This window comes from Danio aesculapii, chromosome 2 (genome assembly GCF_903798145.1).
Source record: "Danio aesculapii chromosome 2, fDanAes4.1, whole genome shotgun sequence".
NCBI lineage: Eukaryota > Metazoa > Chordata > Actinopteri > Cypriniformes > Danionidae > Danio > Danio aesculapii.
The window spans coordinates 18,731,030-18,754,302 of NC_079436.1; the positions used below are offsets into that span (position 1 = coordinate 18,731,030).

The 23,273-nt window shown below is 34.2% G+C and overlaps 1 protein-coding gene across 1 annotated transcript; it reads right to left on the reverse strand.

Annotated features, from left to right (window-relative positions):
- Positions 1-719: 719 nt before the first annotated feature.
- abcd3b (ATP-binding cassette, sub-family D (ALD), member 3b) lies at positions 720-19,526 on the reverse strand. Its single transcript, XM_056474153.1, is given in 24 exon segments — positions 720-2,337; positions 2,427-2,483; positions 5,304-5,408; positions 5,501-5,620; positions 7,359-7,448; positions 7,535-7,600; positions 7,720-7,797; positions 9,467-9,530; positions 9,683-9,752; positions 10,801-10,892; positions 11,026-11,117; positions 11,425-11,507; positions 11,510-11,521; positions 12,082-12,151; positions 12,518-12,587; positions 12,667-12,809; positions 14,227-14,283; positions 14,411-14,534; positions 16,954-17,051; positions 17,409-17,478; positions 18,406-18,494; positions 18,615-18,713; positions 19,024-19,060; positions 19,252-19,526. Coding segments are annotated over 24 exon segments (1,971 nt in total). The 5' UTR covers positions 19,359-19,526; the 3' UTR covers positions 720-2,259.
- Positions 19,527-23,273: the final 3,747 nt, after the last annotated feature.

The window sequence follows — 23,273 nt, forward strand, 5'->3', positions numbered from 1 at the left end:
GACAGTAAGGTCTGATTTTGCTTAGACAAAAGTCTTGTCACTTAACAGAAATAATGTACAATATAGAATATAAAGTCATGGTGCAGTGGAAAAAGAATTAATATTGTGTATGACTTCAATGAGCTTGGAGGACTGCATCCATACATCTGCAGTGACTCAAGAAACGTATTAATAAAGTCATCTGGAATGGCAAAAAAAAGCATTCATACAGGACTCCCACAGTTCATCAAGATTCTTTGGATTCATCCTCAATGCCTTCATCTTACCCCAGATGTGCTCAATAATGTTCATGTCTGGTGACTTGGCTGGCCAATCCTGGAGCACCTTGACCTACTTTGCTTTCAGGAACTTTGATGTGGAGGCTGAAGTATGATTAGCAGCGCTATCCTGCTGAAGAATTTGCCCTCTCCTCTGGTTTGTAATGTAAGGGGCAGCACAAATGTCTTCATACGTCAGGCTGTTGATGTTGCCATCCACTCTGCAGCTATCTCGCACGCCCCCATACTGAATGTAACCCCAAACCATGATTTTATCCTTCACCAAACTTGACTGATATCTATGGGAATCTTGATTCTATGTGGGCTCCAGTAGGTCTTCTGCAGTATTTGTGATAATTGGGATGCAGTTCAACAGATGATTCATCAGAAGAAAAAAAAAAAAAAAAAAAAATTCGAACTTCTGCCACTTTTCCAAATGATCAACGAGAAGTCAAGTTATTATTTTATCAGCTAGTGTAGATTCAAAATGAGTCACTGAAAAAGTGCCTATATAATATTCAGTTGTCAACATTTGAAGTGGATCAAAACCTTTTATCATAGTTGTCCTAATTAAAACTATTTAACCACAGCCTTGCTTGTTGTTTGAAAAGAAACGTTTTTCATCCACCTCAATTGTTGACTGCTGTATATTTTTGCAACAAAAAAAATACAAGACAATTTCAGTTATTCTTTGTATATTTTGTAATTCGGTAAAATACATCAGTAAGGCACTATTTCTGTTCATACAGTATATAAATATCCAGTATTTTCAAACATATTATTTGACTTCATCATATCCTAACATTAATTTCCCTATACATAAAGACAGCTCATTACACTTAAAGTGATAGTTCACCTCAAAATTAACACCAATAACAATGGATTTAGGTAACACTGTTTTAATATTAACTGTTAAAGACAAAAAAGAAAGTCTCCTTCATTTCCGACGGCCTGAGGGTGAGTGAATTAATATTATGTTTAAAATTTTTGGGGGAACTATCTCTTTAAATAATACAGTTTTTTTTGTGATTTACTGTACATAGAGCTGGGCAATTAATCACATTTTGTCAGTAAATCCGCGTTCAACTTGTAGTAAACACTGACAAACTACGCAAAATCACATTTAAAATCAAAATCAATGTAATTGTCTAATAATGACAGATATAATCGTTCCGTGACATTGACTGACAGCTGTTTGCGTAGCGTCTCAATGAAATATGGCTCTTAAATACTGTAGTTATTCTGCACATGATTTTCCACATATAATTCGAAACATATTTTTACTTCAATCTCACTTTATAACTTCAGTTCAGAGTCTAAAAGAAATGCTTCTCTTAAATAAATCTTGCTAAAGCGACGAAAGCAGCGAAATATTCTGTTAATAATGGAACTCTATCGGGATTTCCTGGGTTTCTTCTTCTTGGGTGTTGGGAGTTCCGCAAGAGCGCCCTCTGGCCTTCAGTGGATCAAACAACTTTGCTTCCCTGACAAGATGTGCATGACAAATGCTTCATCTCGTTTGTGATTTAATTTCGATTAATCGCCCAGCCCTAGTTTTATGGTGTGCTCATTATCGTACCAGTGACATGCAACAATGTTATAAACAAACATTTCCCAGTGACATCCTCCAAATACCAAAAATAAAAATCACTACTTTTATATTACAAAAATGTGTGAATAAAAAAAAAAAAAAGAGAGATAACCCAGATTTACTCCTTACAAAACTGTTTTCAGATAAAGCGAAACTAACCTCTCCCTGAGAGATATTTATCCACGGTGACAATCCTTTCCCTCAAATGAAGAAAAGCTGTTATGTTATAATACAAATATTTAAGTTTTTCTTAAGATTGGGAATGATTTCTGATCTGTATTTAGGCTTTATTAATTACACAAGCAAATTTCTGCATGAAACCATCCTCAGACATCTTTTCCACGGCAGCTAGTATTAATTTAAAGATGATTTACGCAAAGATTTGCTCATGAATAAGGCCTAACGTCAATACTATGATCCGAACTCCACCGTTTCCTTCGTGATGGGTTTAAACTCGTAGTTTCCTCTTCCATCCATGTGCAGGTAATACTGTAGAATAGATGAATTGACCATTTTAAGAGTGTTTTTTGTAATAAATTTAGCAAACTGTATAATGAAATACAATAGCAAGGTTCTACCTCATGATGCTTCCACAGTGATTTCCTATGGGAGACTGTGAACAGAGTGATGCCAACCTAAAAAATAAAAAAAGAGGAAACAGAAGCTTCTAGAAACATTCCTTAATATTTAAATACTGATCAAACTAACTGGTTTACGCACTTAATATAGTACAGGCCATTCATTCATTCATTTTCCTTCGACTAAGTATTTTTATTAATCAGGGGTCGCGCCACAGCAGAATGAACTGCCAACTTATCCAGCATATACAGTATTTAACAAAGCGGATGCCCTTCCAGCTACAACCCAACACTGGGAAACAGCCAACTACGGGCCAATTTAGTTTATTCAATTCACCTACACCCGGAGGAAACCCACATGAACACGGTGAAAACATGCAAATGCTGCACAGAAATGCCAACTGACTCAGCCGGGGCTCAAACCAGCAACATCTTGCTGTGAAGCAACAGTGCTAACCACTGAGCCACCATGCCACCCCAGTACAGGTCATAGTAACGTAAAAAAACACTACTCAAAGATGCAGCAGTGCTAAAATATACAGTTCTGGAAAGACTTTAAAAGATCAAAACTTGAATTCTCATTTTTCTTTCTGGATTTATTATGTATAGGTTTGAGTAAAATGTTAATATTTATTTTATATTCAATAAAAGTCTGAGAACATTTCTTTAACTCAGAATATTGCCATTTAGAGCATTTTTGTTTTCTATCAGTCAAAATTATAAATGTTTTCATTTGTTGTGATTTGAAAATCAGTATTTTTCCACCATATATAAATTTAATTTTTACATTACATTACATTTGACATAAAACATTGGTTTTTGAACATTAGTCTGAAAACATGTCACTTTTTTGTTATTTTACACTAAAAGAAATCTAATTGACAAGAAATTAATTTGAAATTAGGAAAAAATGTTATCAGATGTTTACAACAATAGCAACATTTATTGTTACTTTTACTCAAAGACATAACTATAAATTAATACCTTGTCAAATGGTCTCTTGTTTTTTCTACAGCTGTATTTATATTATCAGAGAGCATATGCATTTATTTGTGCATTATATTTATTATATTATATTATTTTATATTATATTATATCTGCCATATTCAGGGCCAGACAGAATCCGTGAACATTTTTTGCCATTTCTGCACAGATTTTTGAACAAAATCTGCAGATTTATGCAGAATGATTTTGCAAATATAGTAACTAAAAACTTTGGAATAAAAAAAACTACTTTTTAACTTTTATTTAATGTTTACAATGCAATCCAATTAGATCTAATTGTTTGGTAAACAAAGTAAGGCTCTCATATAATATATCTATAAACCAGTGTTTCTCAATCCCATTCCTGGAGGACCACCAGCTCTGCACATGTTCCATGTCTCCTTAACCAAACACACCTGATTCAGATCATCAGCTCATTAGCAGAGGCTGAAAGACCTGTAATGGGTGTGATAGGCAAAGAAGACATCCAAAACATGCAGTTCTGATGGTCCTCCAGGTACGTGGTTGAGAAAAACTGTACTAGATGACAGATATTACTTTACAAAATGTATTGTAATTAAATCCTATAAACATTTGTATATAAGTTAACGATATAACAAAAAAATAAACATAAAAACAGAATAAATATATTTTTTTTTTACTAGGGATGTCCAGATCCGATCACGTGATCGGAAATCGAGTCCGATCTTGTTGTTTCAGACTTGATCGGAATCCAACGTTACCTCCCGATCTGTGTGTGTATATATATATATATATATATATATATATATATATATATATATAATATATATAATATATATTATATATACATATATAATACATATACATATACATATACATATACATATATATATATATATATATATTATATATATATATATATATATATATATATATATACATATACATACATATATACATATAATATATATATATATAATATATATATTATATATATATATATACACACACACAGATCGGGAGGTAACGTTGGATTCCGATATATATATATATATATATATTCTCATTATTGTTTAACACATCTATAGTTATGCGGTGGCACAGAGGTTAGACCTCTTTCTAATACACAAGTAAAGAGTAACATCACTTTGTTGCAGACACGCTATTGTTTAAATGCTGGCAAAGTAGAACACGGAAGCAGCTGGAAGTATAAAACGCAAGTACAGCTGTGTCTCATTTCAGAGGCTGCAGGTGAGTCCTTCAAAGTCCACTTTTTTTCAGAGTAAGTTAAAAACTTATTTTAAGTGATCTGAAGGCAAAGCAAGGTTTACAAAACCTGTAAATATAATTCTTTAGATTCATACATGTACACATAAAAATGTAAACTGTCTATAAAATCCCTTTTTATTGATTTTAAAGTCTAAAAGTGACGAATTGATGTTATTTATTACTTGATTGTTCAAGTTACCTCACAGAAGTGCTCTGATTGTTAACAGAGTTGTTAAATGTTAAAATAAGGTGAAATAAATAAAAAATAAAGAACATCTTGGATCTGTTTCTTCGCTCTTCTTTATTCTTTTTTATGTATTATAGTAGTATCTGATCGGGTTTCATTATCGGTACATACTCAAAATCAAATGATTCGGACTCGAGGGCAAAAAAACCTGATTGGGACATCCCTAATATTTACACATAATTCCATGAGTAAATAAATAGACTCAGTAATGGGCTAAAAAATAAGCAGAAATCTGAGTTTTTCAGCACACGCAGATTCTGTTACAGATTTACTGCTCCGGCTTTTGCAGCATTTTTAAAAAGGCTGCTGAGAACGACTCACTACTGAAACCGGATTTTGAAGCATTTGCCTTGAGTTGATCTCTCAAACTACATCATCCTAAAACATGTGACTACCTTTCGACAGTGGCTGTAGATGAAGTCCTCCACATCCACGCTCACAGCACTGGTGCACTCGTCCAGAATGGCAAACTGGGGCTTGTGGTAGAACAGACGAGCCATCTGTGCGGTTCAGAAAAAGAGAAGACCCTCATCGATTTTGCTTATGATAAAGTAAAGAGAGCAAAATGTCAGATTTAGAGAGTTGATCTTACAGCCATCCTCTGTTTCTCTCCTCCACTGAGGACATCCATCCAGTCCTGCACGCTTTCCCAGCTGCCCTCTCTCTCCAGGATATGACCCAGCTGGACATTGTCCAGGTACTCCTTTAGCACCTGACCACAATTAAGTAGCAGATTGTAAATAATAGCAACCCTATCTTTTTCAAGCACATTTCTTAAAGGTCACATGAAGTGCTTTGAATTGTGTAGTTTTATTCGATGTTTGACATAATAAAACATAAAGAGAGTGTGAGACAGAGTAGCTCCACCCATTTTTAAAAAACAGCCAATAGCGTTTCTTTTTTATCACAGCTCTGCAAGTGAGAGTGGTTGAGATCAAGCGCATCAAATGAAAAGCAAGTGAGAAGCATATTTAAGGGGGTGGGGCATGTCAGATACTAGAGAGCATTTGATTGGTCAAGATTTTCATTTAGATTTTCACTTTCATTTAGGTGGGAGTGACAAACCGCAAGCTTTGGATGTTTATATCAGTTTTATGTCTTCTAAATGCAAAATTTTGTCACTGTTTTGGAGCACACTAGCTTATGGACCCGCTTAATACTGATAATACTCTTACAAGCATCGTTATTTTAATTTCACGAGACCTTTAAAAGGGCAGTTTATCTTGATGAGAAACACACTCTAAACTAAAGTATACACATCAATGTCATGCTGAAAATTGGGATAAAACCTTGCTCCTCTGTTAATTAATTTATACAGACTTCATTTTTAGATACCAAGAGTAAAACCTCAAAAACAGTTTTATATTTTAGGTCAGATGAGACCCTTATTATTGATTACAAGCTAGAGCCTGATTTGTTTACATGTACGCTGGTGTTTTTGGAATCACCTGCACTGATCAAAACTATAGGCCATGAAACTTGAGCATTACATTAAAATGTATCGGCTACTCTATATTAATAACAAAAAAATTTTATAATGAACTTTTGGAGAGAAAATGGGCAGACACAAAACAAATCTTTCTATCGAGTACATGTCATGCACCTGTGTTCATACATGCTGTCAAATGGAGGACTTTTCTGTCCCTCCATTGAAGTACTGTACACTGCACTTATGCTGCTCAGGTAGGGTTTATACTCATCATCTTTTACAGACAGATCACATAAAAACATACATTGTCAATATTACCAATTAAATATCTATTTTTGTTTCTACTTTTAATTATATTTGTTACTTTTTCCTAATCGTTTGCTACACAATTACTCAACCACGGTAATAGTTTTCATATAAAAAATTACATTTACAAAACAAAAACACTTTAATAATGATCAAAATGAAACAAATTGTTTCTAGATAAAGGTCTAGGTGTTACAGAACATCCAATACTGCCATGTGCAGCCGAATGCAAAGAAACGATCCAAAATACACCTTTTGAAATGTTTCTTTTGTTGCACTTTATAATCTGTAGGTCTTCTCTTTCAAGCACTAACTCAAATCTCCACTTCAGCAGCACTTAACTTGACATTGAACTTTATCATCACTCATACCTGTATTCTGACATTTTGACAGAGATATATTCATACACAATATGTCTGAACATTTTATTTATTATTTATTTTATTTGCAGTTTCTTTTCTGAATAATGGAGTGATGCAAAGAGATTCCCCAAATCCCCTAATGTGAAAAGTGTCTGCTAATTAGCACAACTTTCATTAAATTAAATCTCATTTGCATATTGTAATTGTTGTGACCCTAATCATCTGTCCCTTATTGTGTTACAGATAAAAACATGAGGGCGATTAAATGATGCCAGAGCTCTCACTTTAGTACAAACTAAAGCGTTATCATGCAGCACATCTCCTTTCACTCTGTTTTTGATTCTGAAACTCACCCGATCAGATGTTCTTTTCTTCATCTGGTCTTCATGCGTGTCGGGATAGATCACTTGATCTCTAAGGGAGCCCAAAGTCATATAGGGCCTCTGAAGAAAAAACAAATAAATTAATGTGTCTTAAAAATGTGGTACTGTTACCTGCTTTTACAGTATGAGCATGTAAACAGGCCCACCTGAGGAACATAGAAGAGCTTCCCTCGCTCTGGTTTTGTCAGTTTTCCTCCACACAATGGCCACAACTGGGCAAGTAGAGAAAAATAATGCAAGTATATATAGTGTAGTATTACATGCATGAATGTAAAACAAATCTCAATGGTTTGTAAAGCTAGTCATATTTCTAGTGGAAAGCAGCCCAAACCTCTCCCAGGACTCTGAAGAGGGAACTCTTGCCACATCCGTTTGGGCCACAGACCAACACATTTGTCCCAGATAACACCTTAAATGTAAGGAGAGACAATGGACAGTTACCAAAAACCAGATCAAAAGACTAGATTCAAGTTTCCTACTTTACGCCACACATCAAATTCCCTGATTTTTGCTGCCTTCACTGACTAAAATGCTCAATTTTCTTGACCTATAATGACTACAAAAGCAGACACACTATTTACTTTCTCTCAGGTGGTTCCATACCTTTATGAGTTTCTTTATACTGTTGAACAAACACACAAAAAATATATTTTGAAGAAAGCTGAAAACCTGTAACCATGGACTATCATAGATGATAAAAGAAGTACTATGGACATCAATGGCTACAGGTTTTTTTTTTTTAAATATCTTCTTTTGTGTTTAACAGAAGAAAGAAACTCAAACACGTTTGGAACAAGTGAATCATGAGAGAGTTTGGCGTGAACTTTAAGTGATTGCTGATTGTCAAGCGAGAAAGGATTGAAACAGCACTTAAAATAGTCTAACCATAACAACAAGCAAATGACGTATAAAAAAAAAAATTAGCTAAATGAAAAAATTTAAAATGACAAAGAAAAAGCCCTGAAATTGCATGATTTAGACAAAAATAAACATATAAAACTCCCTGACTTTCAATGGCTATTATGGACCTTTTTCAAGGCATACACTCTAAGCCAAATATTAAGTTCCCTGACTTTCACTGAATAAAAAGCTAAATTTTCGTGACATGCAAGCACTGAGCAGACAAAAAGGAAAACACAGTACCTATAGAAAATCATTATACCCCTTTGAAATAATGACTTTATTTGTCATACAGCCTGAAATCAAATCACATACTACATAGTTTTTGTAGCCTTCTCCTAACTTGTGTCTTTCTACAAACATTATTATGAAGGTCTTTTGTAAGCAGGGTTTATTGTGTGTAAAGGTATAGATTTTCAAAGGGTATTATGATTTTCTATAGGTGCTGAATATCTTTAATTACATCACTGTAAAAAAAAGTAGACTCGACTTAAAATTGTAAGGCAACTTGTTGCACAGCTTTTTTGAGTTGACTACTTTTAACCCAAGTACTTCACTTGACTCAATATAAGTTGAGTCAACTAAAAAAAGCTCTGCATTTTAAGTTGAGTCAACATTATCTTTATAGTGATGTAGTTATGTCACATCTGTTTAGGACATGGTGTTAAGCCCAAATCAAAGCTGGACTGAAAGTTAGATTGAATTGCCTTATTTAATTCAAGGGGCTTGTTAATCTCGATCCGATTATAACATTAATAAAACATTGACTGTTACATTAAATTATGAATCTTTTACACCAATCTTAAACTTTAAATCTGCAACTAAATACTAAATGCAGAGGCAAAAAAGTCAAAACTTAACAGTAACTCGTAACCTAATAGTTTAAATTTGATCAGTGGCTATTTATGCCACCTAATATAGGATACACCTTTAAAACAGAAGGCATTAGAACACAATGAAAACATGAAATTGATTTTTGATAAATGGAAAATCAAATGTTCATTTAATAACAGAAATCACTGACTCACTGTGACCTAGGCAAAAAACATTTAAAATTCCCTGACTTTCAACGTCTTTTATAAACCTTTTAAAATTCCATTACCTGTGGGAAACCCGTCTCTTTTACAATCCAGATGACAGGTTTAGACTGAGGAAACCTTAATTTATGGAGCACTAACCTCAAATGACAAGTCTCTGATCAGGATGTCTCCATTGGGTGTCGCTAAAGGAATGTGTTCAAACCTGAGAAAGAATACAGTTCAATGTGAAGCACTAATGAGATGCTGGACAGACAGATGAGGTCTACTCTACATTTAAGAAAAATTACTACATGAATGCACAAATTTTAAGTAGGTTACTATGATGGCTTGGTTGATGTTTGTTTGGTAATTTACTTGATTGTATTGTCTGCAATGATGATTTCACCTCTCCCGGGGATAAGAGGGATTTTTTCTACTGCGGTGTCTGTTAAGAGAGAGAGAGAGAGAGAGAGAGAGAGAGAGAGAGAGAGAGAGAGAGAGAGAGAGAGAGAGAGAGAGACAGAGAGAGGAGAGGAGAGAGAAGAGAGAGAGAGAGAGAGAGAAAACTGAAAATTCTCAGAAATTATTGGTTTGTGTTGAATAAAATTGTTAAATTGTTAGTTCAAACACTAGTATTGTGCTGTCTAGAAATAAATATAAACATTTCTGAAAATACGGCACCACTGACAACATTTTTATTTTAATATAGAATTAAATTTCATCAAAAGTTTACAGAATAAAGCCAAAAATAGAGTTTTATTCAAATACTACAAATCGTAATATCAAAGAATTTATTAAATTGATCAGTAATGACAAGTAAAATTAATTCTGTTTATTCATACATTCATTTTCTTTTCGGCTCAGTCCCTTTATTAATCTGGGGTCGCCACAGCGGAATGAACCACCAACTTATCCAGCACTTGTTTTATGCAGCGGATGCTCTTCCAGCTGCAACCCATCACTGGGAAACACATACACACTTATTCACACACACTACGGACAATTTAGCCTACCCAATTCACCTGTGCCACATGTCTTTGGACTGTGGGGGAAACCAGAGCACGTGGAGGAAACCCAGGCAAACGCAGGGAGAACATGCAAACTCCCCACAGGAACGGCAACTGACCCAGCCGAGGATCGAGTCAGCGACCTTCTTGCTGTGAGGCAACAGCACTACCTACTGCGCCACTGCGTCGCCCAATTGTGTTTATATTCTTTAAATTTAGTTTTCTTAAAGTCCTGGAAATTCAAAAGGAAGCACTGTTTTCATCTTGCATAATAAGATAGTCTTGGTTTCTTGAGCAGCGTCAGCATTAGCATGATGTTTGCTTTAAACAAAAGCAGCATAAGGCATCACATGACTTTTGATCAAACTAACAAAGTTTACTAAGCACAAAGTACTTAAAAATGTTACTTCCTTTAAAAAAAAGATAAAACTCCTTTGCATTTGAATGGATTCATTTGACAAATCCACAAATGCTTGAAAAAACAACCTTTTATTCGCTGTGTCACCATGGTTCGCTCATATTTGCCGGAATTCAGCTCCTTCAGGACTTCTTGTATTTCTGTGATTCGTGCAGTGAACCTAACAAATGGATGAAGATTTCAGATAAAACACAAACACTGAAGCAGGTGAATGCCAGAGCGCAGGTGAGCACTGATAAAGGTATAAGTGATGGATGGATATTAATAGAAGCACTGGAGTCAAAAACACTCACCCAGAGAGTCTGGTCATCTCTCTTCCTGCTAAGACGATCCTTCCTAAAGCCTGAGCCAGGCTCATCAACATCCGGCCGCTCTGGTAGTAGTCCTGCAGACAAAAAACAAAAACACACCACAACTACTATCTTCTGTGCAAATATTGGTCTAAGGAAATCCTTAGTGAGCCAATAAATCCATTTGATAAAGACAATGATGACATATCAATCTGGTGAGATCAAAGGTCAGTCATTACAAGCTAACTATTATCTGGATGTACAAACAGTGACATCCTGCCACTGTATAAAGATATACACCTTAATTTGTAAACTGCTACCAGTTCACAAATAACAATAATAAATACAATCAGATATTGGTAAATAAAATATAAATAACATAAAATGTAAAAAAATACTCACTTCTAGTCGCTCAGCGTATGTGCTGTTAATGTGCCGTTGGTTTGAAAGGTCCAAAAACGGCCGGCTGATAACCAGATACCCACCGCCATTGCTATATCTGGAGAATCAACACAAAAATTGTTCAAAAAAATTAAATCTATTAAAATATATATATATAAAATTAATAAACAAATATAATATCGGCAATATGAAAGCTTTAAAAGTACCAAAATAGCTTCTGCACAGCGTGTGCATTTCCCTCCAATATAGTTTGTGTATATAAAATGTTGTATTTTATTTATTTGAAATAGAATGTTTTTTTTTCCCCAAACATTATTATTTAAAAGATACTTGTCCAAACATATTATTTTTTATAAATATATTCATGTTCATTTGACTATTAGATGTTCAATATAAAGATTATTTAATATTTAAACGTGTAATAAATAAATAAATGAATAAATACACCACTTAACACGCACCATTCTTGTTATTACAGAATCTGACCAATGAGAATATAGTGTGTCTTCACTCGTCATCAATATAAAACATCATTGTTTTTACATAATTATGTTAACAAATAATCACCAAAAATTTAATTCAAACAGTAAACAGGGACAAATTTGATTTTAATTTGGATTTTGTCGCCATCTACAGTTGTATAAAATATCTGCTTACATTTGGCTATGATGCTGTCCATGACTCCCATTGAGAACCGAAAGTGTATAAAGCGACTCAAGTGGTCCACCTAAGAAAAAACAAGTCTGATTGAAATCTTCACCAGCATCATGTGTGGACTAGTTAAAGGGATAGTTCACCTAAAATGCTAATTTTGTCATCATTTGCTCATCCTCTACCTGCTTCATATCTGACTTTCTTTCATCTGCTGAACTCAAAAGAATATATTTTGAAAAATGTTGGAAACCTGTAACCTTCACTTCCCTAGTATTTGTCTTACTTTTAATGTCGATAGCTACTGGTTACAACATTCTCAAAATATCTGCTTTTGTGCTCAACTGACCAAAAAAAACTAAAATTTTTGTAACATTTCAGTGTGAGTAAAAAAAAATTGGGGTGAACTATCCCTTTAATAGTACCATAAATATTTCCTTACCAGTTTCTGGAAGGTTCCAATAATGGTTTGCTTTTCTCTTAAGTTGCCGTTATAAAATGCAATCTCCTCACTGAAACGGTATGCAGAAATCATGCATTACCCTCATATAAAAACAGAAAGAAAACATCCAGGTAAAGAGTTATACATACCTGTTAGTGATGAGGCGAGAGTTGACGTATCTGTATTCGCCCTCGTACCTCTGCTCCGTCACGGTCATCTTCCCGATCGGCCTGCGCAGCCTTGTCAGGAGCAAACCGGACAACAGCAGATAACCAAGCAAAGTAGCAGGACCCTACAGAAGAGTGTGAAGATGCACAAATGTGATTGGCTGAGGACAGAAAAGGAGGATAGAGGGTTGCAAACCACTACCCCATCCATAAGGGACACTTAGACGCACAATAATAGAAACAGCACTAATAGTAATTAATAACAATAATAATAGAACAGTCATACACATTTTAACATTTAGCATTGCATGTCATTTATCTAACAAAGTAGCAATTAGAACGCCAAATAGTCCGTAATGTTAATAATAGAATACATATAAGATTTGTAAACATTAGAAGCAGGATTAAAAAAAATACTATAAATTATAAACTATTTTGCCACAATAAATACAAACTATTATATTTACGTAATTCTGACTATCAGTTTAAGTTTTCTTTTTATTTCACGTTTTTTAAAATTGTTTAATTAATATGCTAACATTATCCGCTTATCGTTATTGATACGTTGTCAAGTATCAAGGTGGTGCTGATCATGGAACAGTATGAATGCAATAATAATGTGCCTTGGTCAAGCAAGTGTAATCTAAATAGCAATATGGACGATGATCAGATATTACTGGTTTTTAGACTATATATATATATAGTCAAATATATTTTCTAAATACATTTGCTCGAGCATACACCGTCGAGCAATACAAATCTGTTTATTTTGATTCGATTTTTTCTTTCAGCATCATCCCATTTAATTGTAACCAGCAGATGTCCTAAATCTTTAATCTTTATCTTAAATCTTTATTTACGAATGTATTAATCTAATCAAATGCATTTAAAAAATTATTTTCCACAAAAATTTCAAAGGTACCATAACTCGCACTAGATACCCGAGGTATGTTTATTTTCATACTTTAATTTACTAGTCTGGTGTGCATAACTTGCATGTATTTTTTTAATCATTCTTTCCCATGGTATAAGCAATTCTTTTCTAGACAGTCATGACCTTTATATAATCTTCAAAAAAGAGAGCTTAACATCACGCAGTGAGCTTATCCACAATGTCGTCTGTAGCTTTAGTATTTGATCGTTCATTAGCTGAGAAAAAAAAATAATTCTGAAAGTTTGAAACCATTTCTCTACATCTTTATTGTTATAAATGTGGTCTGAACTCTGCTGTTGTTGTATATTTAGAATGATTTTTAAAACAATGTGCTTTTTGATATTATTACAGCTCTCGTGCTTGGTGTGAACGGGTCTTAAGAACCGTTTTGCATGACAGTAGAAAAGCAGCTACTGTCTTTTATATTATTAACAACTGGGATTCCTTTACAAGCTCAGATCAACAAGAACTTGTATTGTATGTGTAAAAACATAACTGTAAAACGTGACACAGGTCAGAAAATACATGAATCTGTGTATTTACATGAATAAAAATACCCCAAAGAAGATATTTTAAAAGCTGTGAAAATGAAAATCAAAAACACTTACAAGACTACCAATGGCTGTGTTCAGTTTGAAGACGTAGATCAGTATGTCGAGTAGAGGCTGGAGGAAAAAAGAAAAGAACAGAGAGGCTCTGATTTAAGATCTTAATATACGGTTTGAGATTACAAGAAATGCTTTATTTTTTACTCTTTTATTTTTGGCTGTTACACAATGAGTGCTGTATTACCTTGCTGACATTGGAATAGAGGTCCACCACACTGTTACAGAACTTCTCCACATCTTGGGTTATCAGCTGGTCTGGGTTGGCAATGCGGTTGTCCAGGTTGCCAATCTGATAGTATGTGAACCCCCTTTTGTAAAATAGAAGACCAGATTTATTAAACAGAGCAAATTAATCGAGATGTTACAAAGTTGGCTGTCAAGACTATATGCATGCCCAGTGAGTGTGAATGGTCAGGTATCATGTGTTTTAGGTTGAATAGTGTGAACGGAAATCATTTTTCTGAACTACAGTAAAAGTGGCAGTATGAATGATATTATTTTCATTCTAAAACGCTGCTTTAAAACAAAAATGCACTAGTCTAAATGCAATTAACTATTTTCTGTCTTGATTTTAACCTCTCTATGAAACATACCTTTTTGATAGGATTATTAAATATTATTCAAAATAGGTTAATTCCAAGATGTTAATACAATAATATAAATGAATTTATTACTAATAAAACAAAAAATTATAACATGGTAAAATTGATTAAGCAATGCATGACTCCTTTAAGCTGACCTTTAAAAGACTTTCATAATTAATGGTAATTTTAAAATGGCACCAATTATGGCCCGTTTCCACTGAGTGGTACGGTATGGTACGGTTCGGTTTGGTACGCTTTTATGGCCGTTTCCACTGTCAAAAAGCATACCGAACCGAACCGTACTGTACCACTTTTTCGGCACCCTTTCAAAAGGGTACCAAACACGAGAAAGGGTACCAAAAGGCGGAGCCACACGCGCAGCGGAACGCTATTGGTTTACAGAGATACGTCATTCGCTTACACAACAAGCCAGAATGAAAACATAAAACCTGCCATGTTTGAAATACACAGCGAGAGATTTTAGCGGAATTATAAATACATATAATAACGAGCCATGGTCGATCTGGGCTCAAACAAACCTTGCCGTCGTCTTGACAAACAGCCACAAAGCCAAGAAGAAGAGCAGATTTACCCTGTGCCCCGTAGTTTTTTTACGAGCCAGTCTGAGCGTGAGCGGTTTCGCTTTCTTGCTAGCGCTTGCGCGCGTCTAACATTATATCTGAAATAACAAACTTCTTAAGCTGATGATAATACCGTGCGCTTGATCATTGACGTGCTTTTGAAACCCGATCCTGTCAAACACTGACAAACGCGAGAGAAGCGTGAAGAAACAAAGGAGAAGCCAGAATAAAGGAGCACATTATTTTTTCAGCAAACTGAACAAAATTCCATGTTAAACTAACATATTCTTCACCTTTTGGACTAATATGAACTGAGAATGAGGGAATACTGTCTAACAGAGGCTAATGTGCTGCTGAAGATTACAGACACAGAGAAGAGGTTTTCACTGAATCTGTAGGCTATATTTTGTGTTGTTTGTTTAACTAATAACGGACGAAATGTCGCTATATGTAGTTCTTCTGTAGTTGGTAACATATCGGTAATGACTGTAAAAGGGCTGTATGTGGTTTAATATGTTCATTTATTTAGTTATTTAATATAATTACAGATGTTACAGTAGGCTGTTTCGCACTGTCATTGATCTGCAGTTATAATTAACTCATGTTCATAGAAAAGTTAATAATAAACATTTATACAGAAGTATTTATGTGTGTAAAGCATCTGTTTTGTGAGAAGTGCTTCTCATATGATATGTGAGCGACCTGTACAGCTTTATTGTAGACATTTCCTCGAGCGAGAATGACGTCGACTGAAACTTTCTGTCATACACCACGCCCACCAAAAGGGTACCCTTGTTAGTGGAAACGCAAGCCTGATAAAGGTGACCCGTACCAAACCGAACCGTACCGTACCAGTCAGTGGAAACGAGCCAATAGATTTTTGTATTACAATGTCCTAACTACACATGATGTGGCACTGCGACACGTAAAAAAGGTATGTTTCATGCTAAAACGAGTTTTTGTCCTAACCATCTGCAATGACGATGTGCAAGATTTCTATTTTAGAAACAGTTTCTAATATCTCAACGTCGCAGCAAAACATCAGCATAAACTACAAAGACCATTATCACCTCAGGTAAAGACTATGTGCATTTTACAGTGTTAAATGCTACCAATGTAAGTTGGAGCGCCATTTTACATGACATTTACTGCCACGTTGAAAACAGCAGCAGATAATTTACCACAGATCTTGAAAATAAATTAACTAGCAAACGGTTTGAAAATGAAAGTGAGTGACTCGGCCAGGCTAGTTCTAGTAGCAGGCTAATTTTAATGATGTTAAATTGGTTAAATATGTATCAATTACATTATAACCCTTACCATTTTGTTGGGAGTGTAGATATTTAAATGAATGTCTATAGTATTTAAATATTTTTGTGGTGTTTGCTTATAGCTGGAATCTTGTTGCATCACATATAGTAAAGACAAGGTATTATATGTTATACGGTGACTATAAGAACAGGTAAAATGTTAGACGGAGTCTATAGACAGAAAATAAAAAGAACAGAAATACAACAGATTCAGAGCATCATTAACTACTGTAGGTTATTAATATAACTTACGACAAGTAGTCATTGTACAGGTGATTGGTCAGTCTCACTCTAAAACACAGTTTCAGTTCATTAATTCCCAGCTTTAAGAAGTTATTCACTAGAGATATCTGAGGAGGCAAGCAAAAATACATATGTATGAAATATGCATGGCTATTAGTTAATGTGCAGTACAGTAACAAGATATCACTCTCCTACTACTGAATATAAACAATGACTAAAATAATTAGTTCTGCATTAATACATCTATAATGCATAATCACAGTTTATGATAAAGTTACTTAACTTTAAATAGAACATGAATATACTATATTCTTACCCCTTTATTGGTAATGTAATAATATGATCCCCTAATTACTAACTACCATCTATTTTTTTTATCGACTTCTAACTGATATGAACAATGCCGTGTCAACAGACTTGTAAAGCAGGTCACAGTGACTCTGTCCAAAGTTTAGTCCACTTACAAAAGGCATGACTGTGATAAAGTTGACCAAGTATCTTTTAAAAGTAGTCGTCGATCGTCCAATGATTGCACTGCAACACACACACACACACACACACACACACACACACACACACACACACACACACACACACACGCACACACGCACATTAAATAACAGTCATTTTGTGCTTGTCCTTTACACACAGTACAAGAAAAACAGGACAGACAACATTTAAGTGATCAGGCATGTTTTGCTGGCAACGACACCCAAAGGAAAATCTCACCACAGAGAAATGCACCAGGTTACAAAATAACACAACCAGTATAGGAAAAGATGGAGGACAGGCCTTCTAGGAACTTACAAAAACATTTGGCTACAATCACGATTCAAGATCAAATCAGATTAGATCAACACGATATATTATATCTGAATGCAAAAGCTTCGCTAAAAGGTAATACTTTGCGTATTACACACAAAACAAGAGATTGTGATCTTACAGTCAAAACCGCATGTGAGAAATCTATTGGAAGATCACAGATTTCTGCACACCTCTCAATAAGCATGGGATGATAACCGTTTTCAAGGTATACTGTGGTTTGGAAATGTCAAGGTTTTAAAACGGCCAAATTTTTTTCGCTATAATGTTCCTAAGGTATGTGTGAGATTTTTTTATTCACTTTTTTATGACAACAGTCTCTCCAGCAGAAAAGATATCCAATGATATCGCCAATGCATTTTAAACTTGTAAGAAATCTGAGTTTTTTTTAAACTAATGAAGACAAGTGAAGTCTATTATTCATTTGAATCATTTATTATATACGTTTACTGCTCCAAAATACTTAAAATGTTTCTCAAAATAAAATTGTGTTCAAAGAAGAAAAAAGTTTTAGTTTTTCACCCAGAAAAAAAGAAAATAAAAAGAATATATCTTAGAGCAGTAATAACAATACCGTCGAACTGTGATTTTTATCCAAGGTTATCATACTGCCAGAATCTTATACCGGCCCATGCCTACCTCTCAATCATGGTCCCATTATGTATCATCCAGACATCGCAGTATGTTCTGGCAACGAGCATGACAGCGATCAGAAGCAAATATCCTGACTGGAACAGAAAACAAACAATCAATAGTAGATGCATTTATTAAACGAGTTTGCCTTGAAGTATTTACTTAGATTGAATTACCTGATAAATGACAGCAAATAAGTTCAATCAAAGGCTTACCTCTTTGCAAAAAGCCCGTGGCATCAGGATTTTCAAGATATGACAAATCCGCTTGAAGAAAACATTGTCCACTGCTGCCTTATCCGTCTTTCTGTCCTTCTGAAAATTAAAATATAATCTAGCTTTACTGATGTTTATTACACATACATACATAAATAATGACAGACAAAAACATTATTATCAATATCAGAATTCCCATATAGAAGTCTGATATATGATAATATATGCAAATTACAAGACATACAAGTTTATGTTTGGATTCAAATCTATATCATGTATTTTATGCAATATATATTTTCCAAAATAGCCATTTACACACACACACACACACACACACGTATGTAATTAGGTTACATATAACATTTTTGTCAACAAAATACGTATGATTATGTACTATGGTATATTTTACCTCATTGTCCAGCAGTGGTTTTGACGAGCCTTTCTCTCTATAAATAAACACGTGAATAAAAGCATAAGTCAACAAGTCTCCTTTTTATAATGTATCATATTTCCATATTCATGTTACCGGTGAATAAATGAATGTGTCGCCTGTCAATGATGTTTCAATGTCGAAGAGGTTACACCGGTCAACGGGTAAATAAAAGCCAACAGGCATATAAAGAATGAATGCTCTTACCCATGGGTTTCCGTTGACAGTCTTTGTTTTAACACATAAGCGGCGAACAGCAAAGCACCTGCGATGGAGGAATTGCCGGCTGTCAGATACTTACTAACAGCCGCCATGTTCAAGACGAAACCAATCAGGAAGCGACGGTGGGCAACGTAGGACCCACGCGGTAGATTTCTTCCTGTTATTTTTTTTAAAGCACGACCGTTAACGGTGAGTTTCTATAGGTCTACATGCCGAAGTACACAGAAAGACACACACCTTACACTCACACCTTAGAGATATCACGCACACGAATGTATATTAAAGCGTAACGATCTATTGAGCCGCGAGGTGTCGCCAGAGTCACGTCATTCTTTAAAGCTGCTGTCAGAATGAACAAATTAATTAAAGTGAGTAGAAAACGTATATTAATATACCATAATACTATTAAACTATAAATAAATAAATAAATAAATAAATGTAATAAAAGCGAAATTTTTCCAAATAGTACTTTAACGTTAGACATTAATTTATTTTCTAGAGAGGATGATTATATTTTGGGGTCTGTGGTTTCCAAAAGATTGAAATCGCTTGGTGTAGATGGAAGTGCACAATATATCATCATCATCATCATCATCATCATCATCATCATCATCATCATCATCATCATCATCATCAACAACAACAACAACAACAAAAATAATAATAATAAGCAGTAGTTAAATAAACAATGATCATTTAACAAGGTAAAACAACATAATTATTTTTAAACAAATAAATAAATGTAAAATATGAAAGTTTATCCTAATGAATAACACATTTTTTTTGGTTTACGTTTGTTCTACAAGTTAACGTAATAACTGATTTTTACCAAACTTTGGATAATTCAAATCTATTTTTAAATAAATATTATAACTATAATTATTATATGATTTAATCCAATGTTTTATTTATTTGTCTGTTTTATGCAAATGTGTTTATTCGTCTTAGTAAAGTAAAATATATTATTGTTAAATAAGTAAATTAAGTACATATGGTGTTTTTTTATTTGTTTGTTTACCCTTTTTTTTTTTTTATAGTTTAATGCTTTTTTCCTTCCCTAGCACTCCCTTGCGCCCCCCTGTGGGGTCCCTGGGTCCCAGTAGAAAAATGTATGATAATATAACTTAATAGAAACAAAATGTTTTCCAAATAGTACTTTAGACTTTCATAATATTACATTTTCGGAGAATACTCTGAATATGACTGAGTCAAGTCAAGTCAAGTCAAGTCAAGTCAAGTCAAGTCAAGTCGAGCTTTATCGTCATTCCACTACATGTGTGGACATACAGAGGAACAAATGTCATGTCTTGCAAGACAACAATGAAACATAGATTAATCAACACTGGACATAAGAGCTTTTTAATAATATATATATTGTTGAAGTCAGAATTATTAGCCCCCTTTGAATTTTTTTCATTTTTAAATATTTCCTAAATGATGTTTAACAGACCAAAAAATTATTCACAGTCTGTCTGATAATATTTTTTCTTCTGGTAAAAGTCTTACTTGTTTTATTTCGGCAAGAATAAAAGCAGTTTTACATTTTTTATGAACCATTTTAAGGTCAAAATTATTAGCCCCTTTAAGCTATATTTTTGTTCGATAGTCTACAAAACAAACCACTGTTAAACAATAACTTGTCTAATTACCCTAACCTGCCTAGTTAACCTAATTAACCTAGTTAAGCCTTTAAATGTCACTTTAAGCTGTATAGAAGTGTCTTGAAAAATATCTAGTTAAATATTATTTACTGTCATCAGGGCAAAGATAAAATAAATCAGTTAATAGAAATGAAATGAGTTATTAAAACTATTATTATTAGAAATGTGTGGAAAAATCTGCTCTCAGTTAAACAGAAATTGGGGAAAAAAAGAAACAGGGGGCTAATAATTCAGGGGGGTTAATTATTCTGACTTCAACTGTAAGTATACTATATGATACTTAACTATACACATAAGACAGGGTATACAAGTACTTCATGAGACTGAACAAAATTGTTTTAAAGATGAATATTGTGCAAAAGAGGTATTTAAGGCTTAATATTGTGCAATAGTTATTTAAGGTTGAAGCAAGCAGTGCAACATGATTGTGGTACATTTAAAGTAAACATCGTTTTCCTTACTGAGTTGTTGTAAGATGGAGTTTAGATAAAGTGTCAGGTGCATAAGGGAGAAGAGTGTTTCTACAGGTGGCTTGTCAAGTCCATTCACCTGTTAGGCTGATGAAAGCATTGGATTACTTAAGTAGCCTAGCTGTTTATGCTCATTTAAGAGAAATATTAATTCAAAATAAAACATGCATGATGGACATGTTCACATATTATTAATACTTTTGTCTGTAATTTTTTACAGTCATTGGTCAGGTGCATAAGAGAGAAAAGTGTTTCTACAGGTGGTTTGTCAAGCACACTCACCTGAATGAAGCACAATTTGAAATGGATGATGTTTCCAAGAGACATTGAGTCATTAAAAGTCTTTTAATGCGCGCACAGAATTCTGCAGATTTTTAGCCCATCATTAACTCTGTTTATTTACTTGAGTAAATGTGTGTAAATCTATATTTATTGAGGTTTTTAATTAATTTCAGTAATACTATTGACTAATATGAAAATGTTCATCTGATTTATGTACAATGCAGTTTGTACAGTAATATTTTCTGTCCTTTAGTAGAGATATTATATGAGAGGCTTGCTTTGTTTACCAAACAAAGTGAATCTAATTGGATTTGCATTTTAAACATTAAATAAAAGTTAAAAAGATATTATCTTTTATTTTACGTAATAGGGTTTTAGTTATGATACTCCCAAAATAATTCCGCAGAAATCCGCAGATTTTTACCAAAATTCTCCGCAGAAATAGCAAAAAATGTCCGCAGATACCATCTGGCCAAATAAATTTATTAAAGCTATAAAATGAAAGGGTGACAAGTTGGTGCAGTGGTTAGCACCGTCGCCTCACAGCAAGAAGGTCGCTGGTTCGAGTTCGGGCTGGGTCAGTTGGCATTTCTGTGTGGAGTTTGCATGTTCTCCCCATATTCGCGTCGGTTTCCTCCGGGTGCTCCGGTTTCTCCCACAGTTCAAAGACATGCGCAATAGGTGAATTGAATAATCTAAATTAGCCATAATGTATGTGTGTATGGATGTTTCCCAGTACTGTTCGGCAACTGGAAGGGCATCCGCTGTGTAAAACATATGCTGGATAAGATGGCGGTTCATTCCGCTGTGGCGACCCCTGATTAATAAAGGGACTAAGCTGAAAAGAGGATGAATGAATGATTGAATGGTAATTTAGAAATGTAAAACAACGCAATTATTTAAAAAATATATATTAAAGTTATAATACAAAAGCTTATCTTGATGAATCACACAGTACAATTGAAATACAAATAAATTGCAATATACATTTCTGTGTTTATCAGGGGTCGCCACAGCGGAATGAACTGCCAACTATTCCAGCATATGTTTCACGCAATGGATGCCCTTCCAGCCACAATCTAATACTGGAAACCGAAATATACATGTATACAAAAATATATATGTACCAAAAAGACAATAAACCATTTTTTTTTGTTAACGTTTGTTCTAAAAATTAATGTAATAACTGATTTTAACCAAACGCTGGGTAATTTCTTAATCTTTTTTTTAATTAATGATTTTCTTCCAATGTTTTATTTATTTGTATATTTCAAGTTAAGTAAGTTACATATTTTACTGTTTATTAAATAAATGATGCGTAAACTATTTTTTTATTTGTTTGTTTACATTAGTTTTTTATTTTTTAGTGTTATGCTTTTCCACGGACTCCCTAGCACCCCTATGGGGTCCCTGGGTCCTAGTTTGAAAGCCACCGATCTCCTCCATTGTACTCAACTCCAGTCCCAGGGCAGCACATGTAATTTTGACGAGGAAAACAAGCGGCTTGTTGAGCCCTCTCTGCCAGCCAATAGGAAGTTTGCTTTGAGGTCACGTGAGTAAGTTTTGAGTCAGTCAGTCAGTCCCCGCAGTTAGT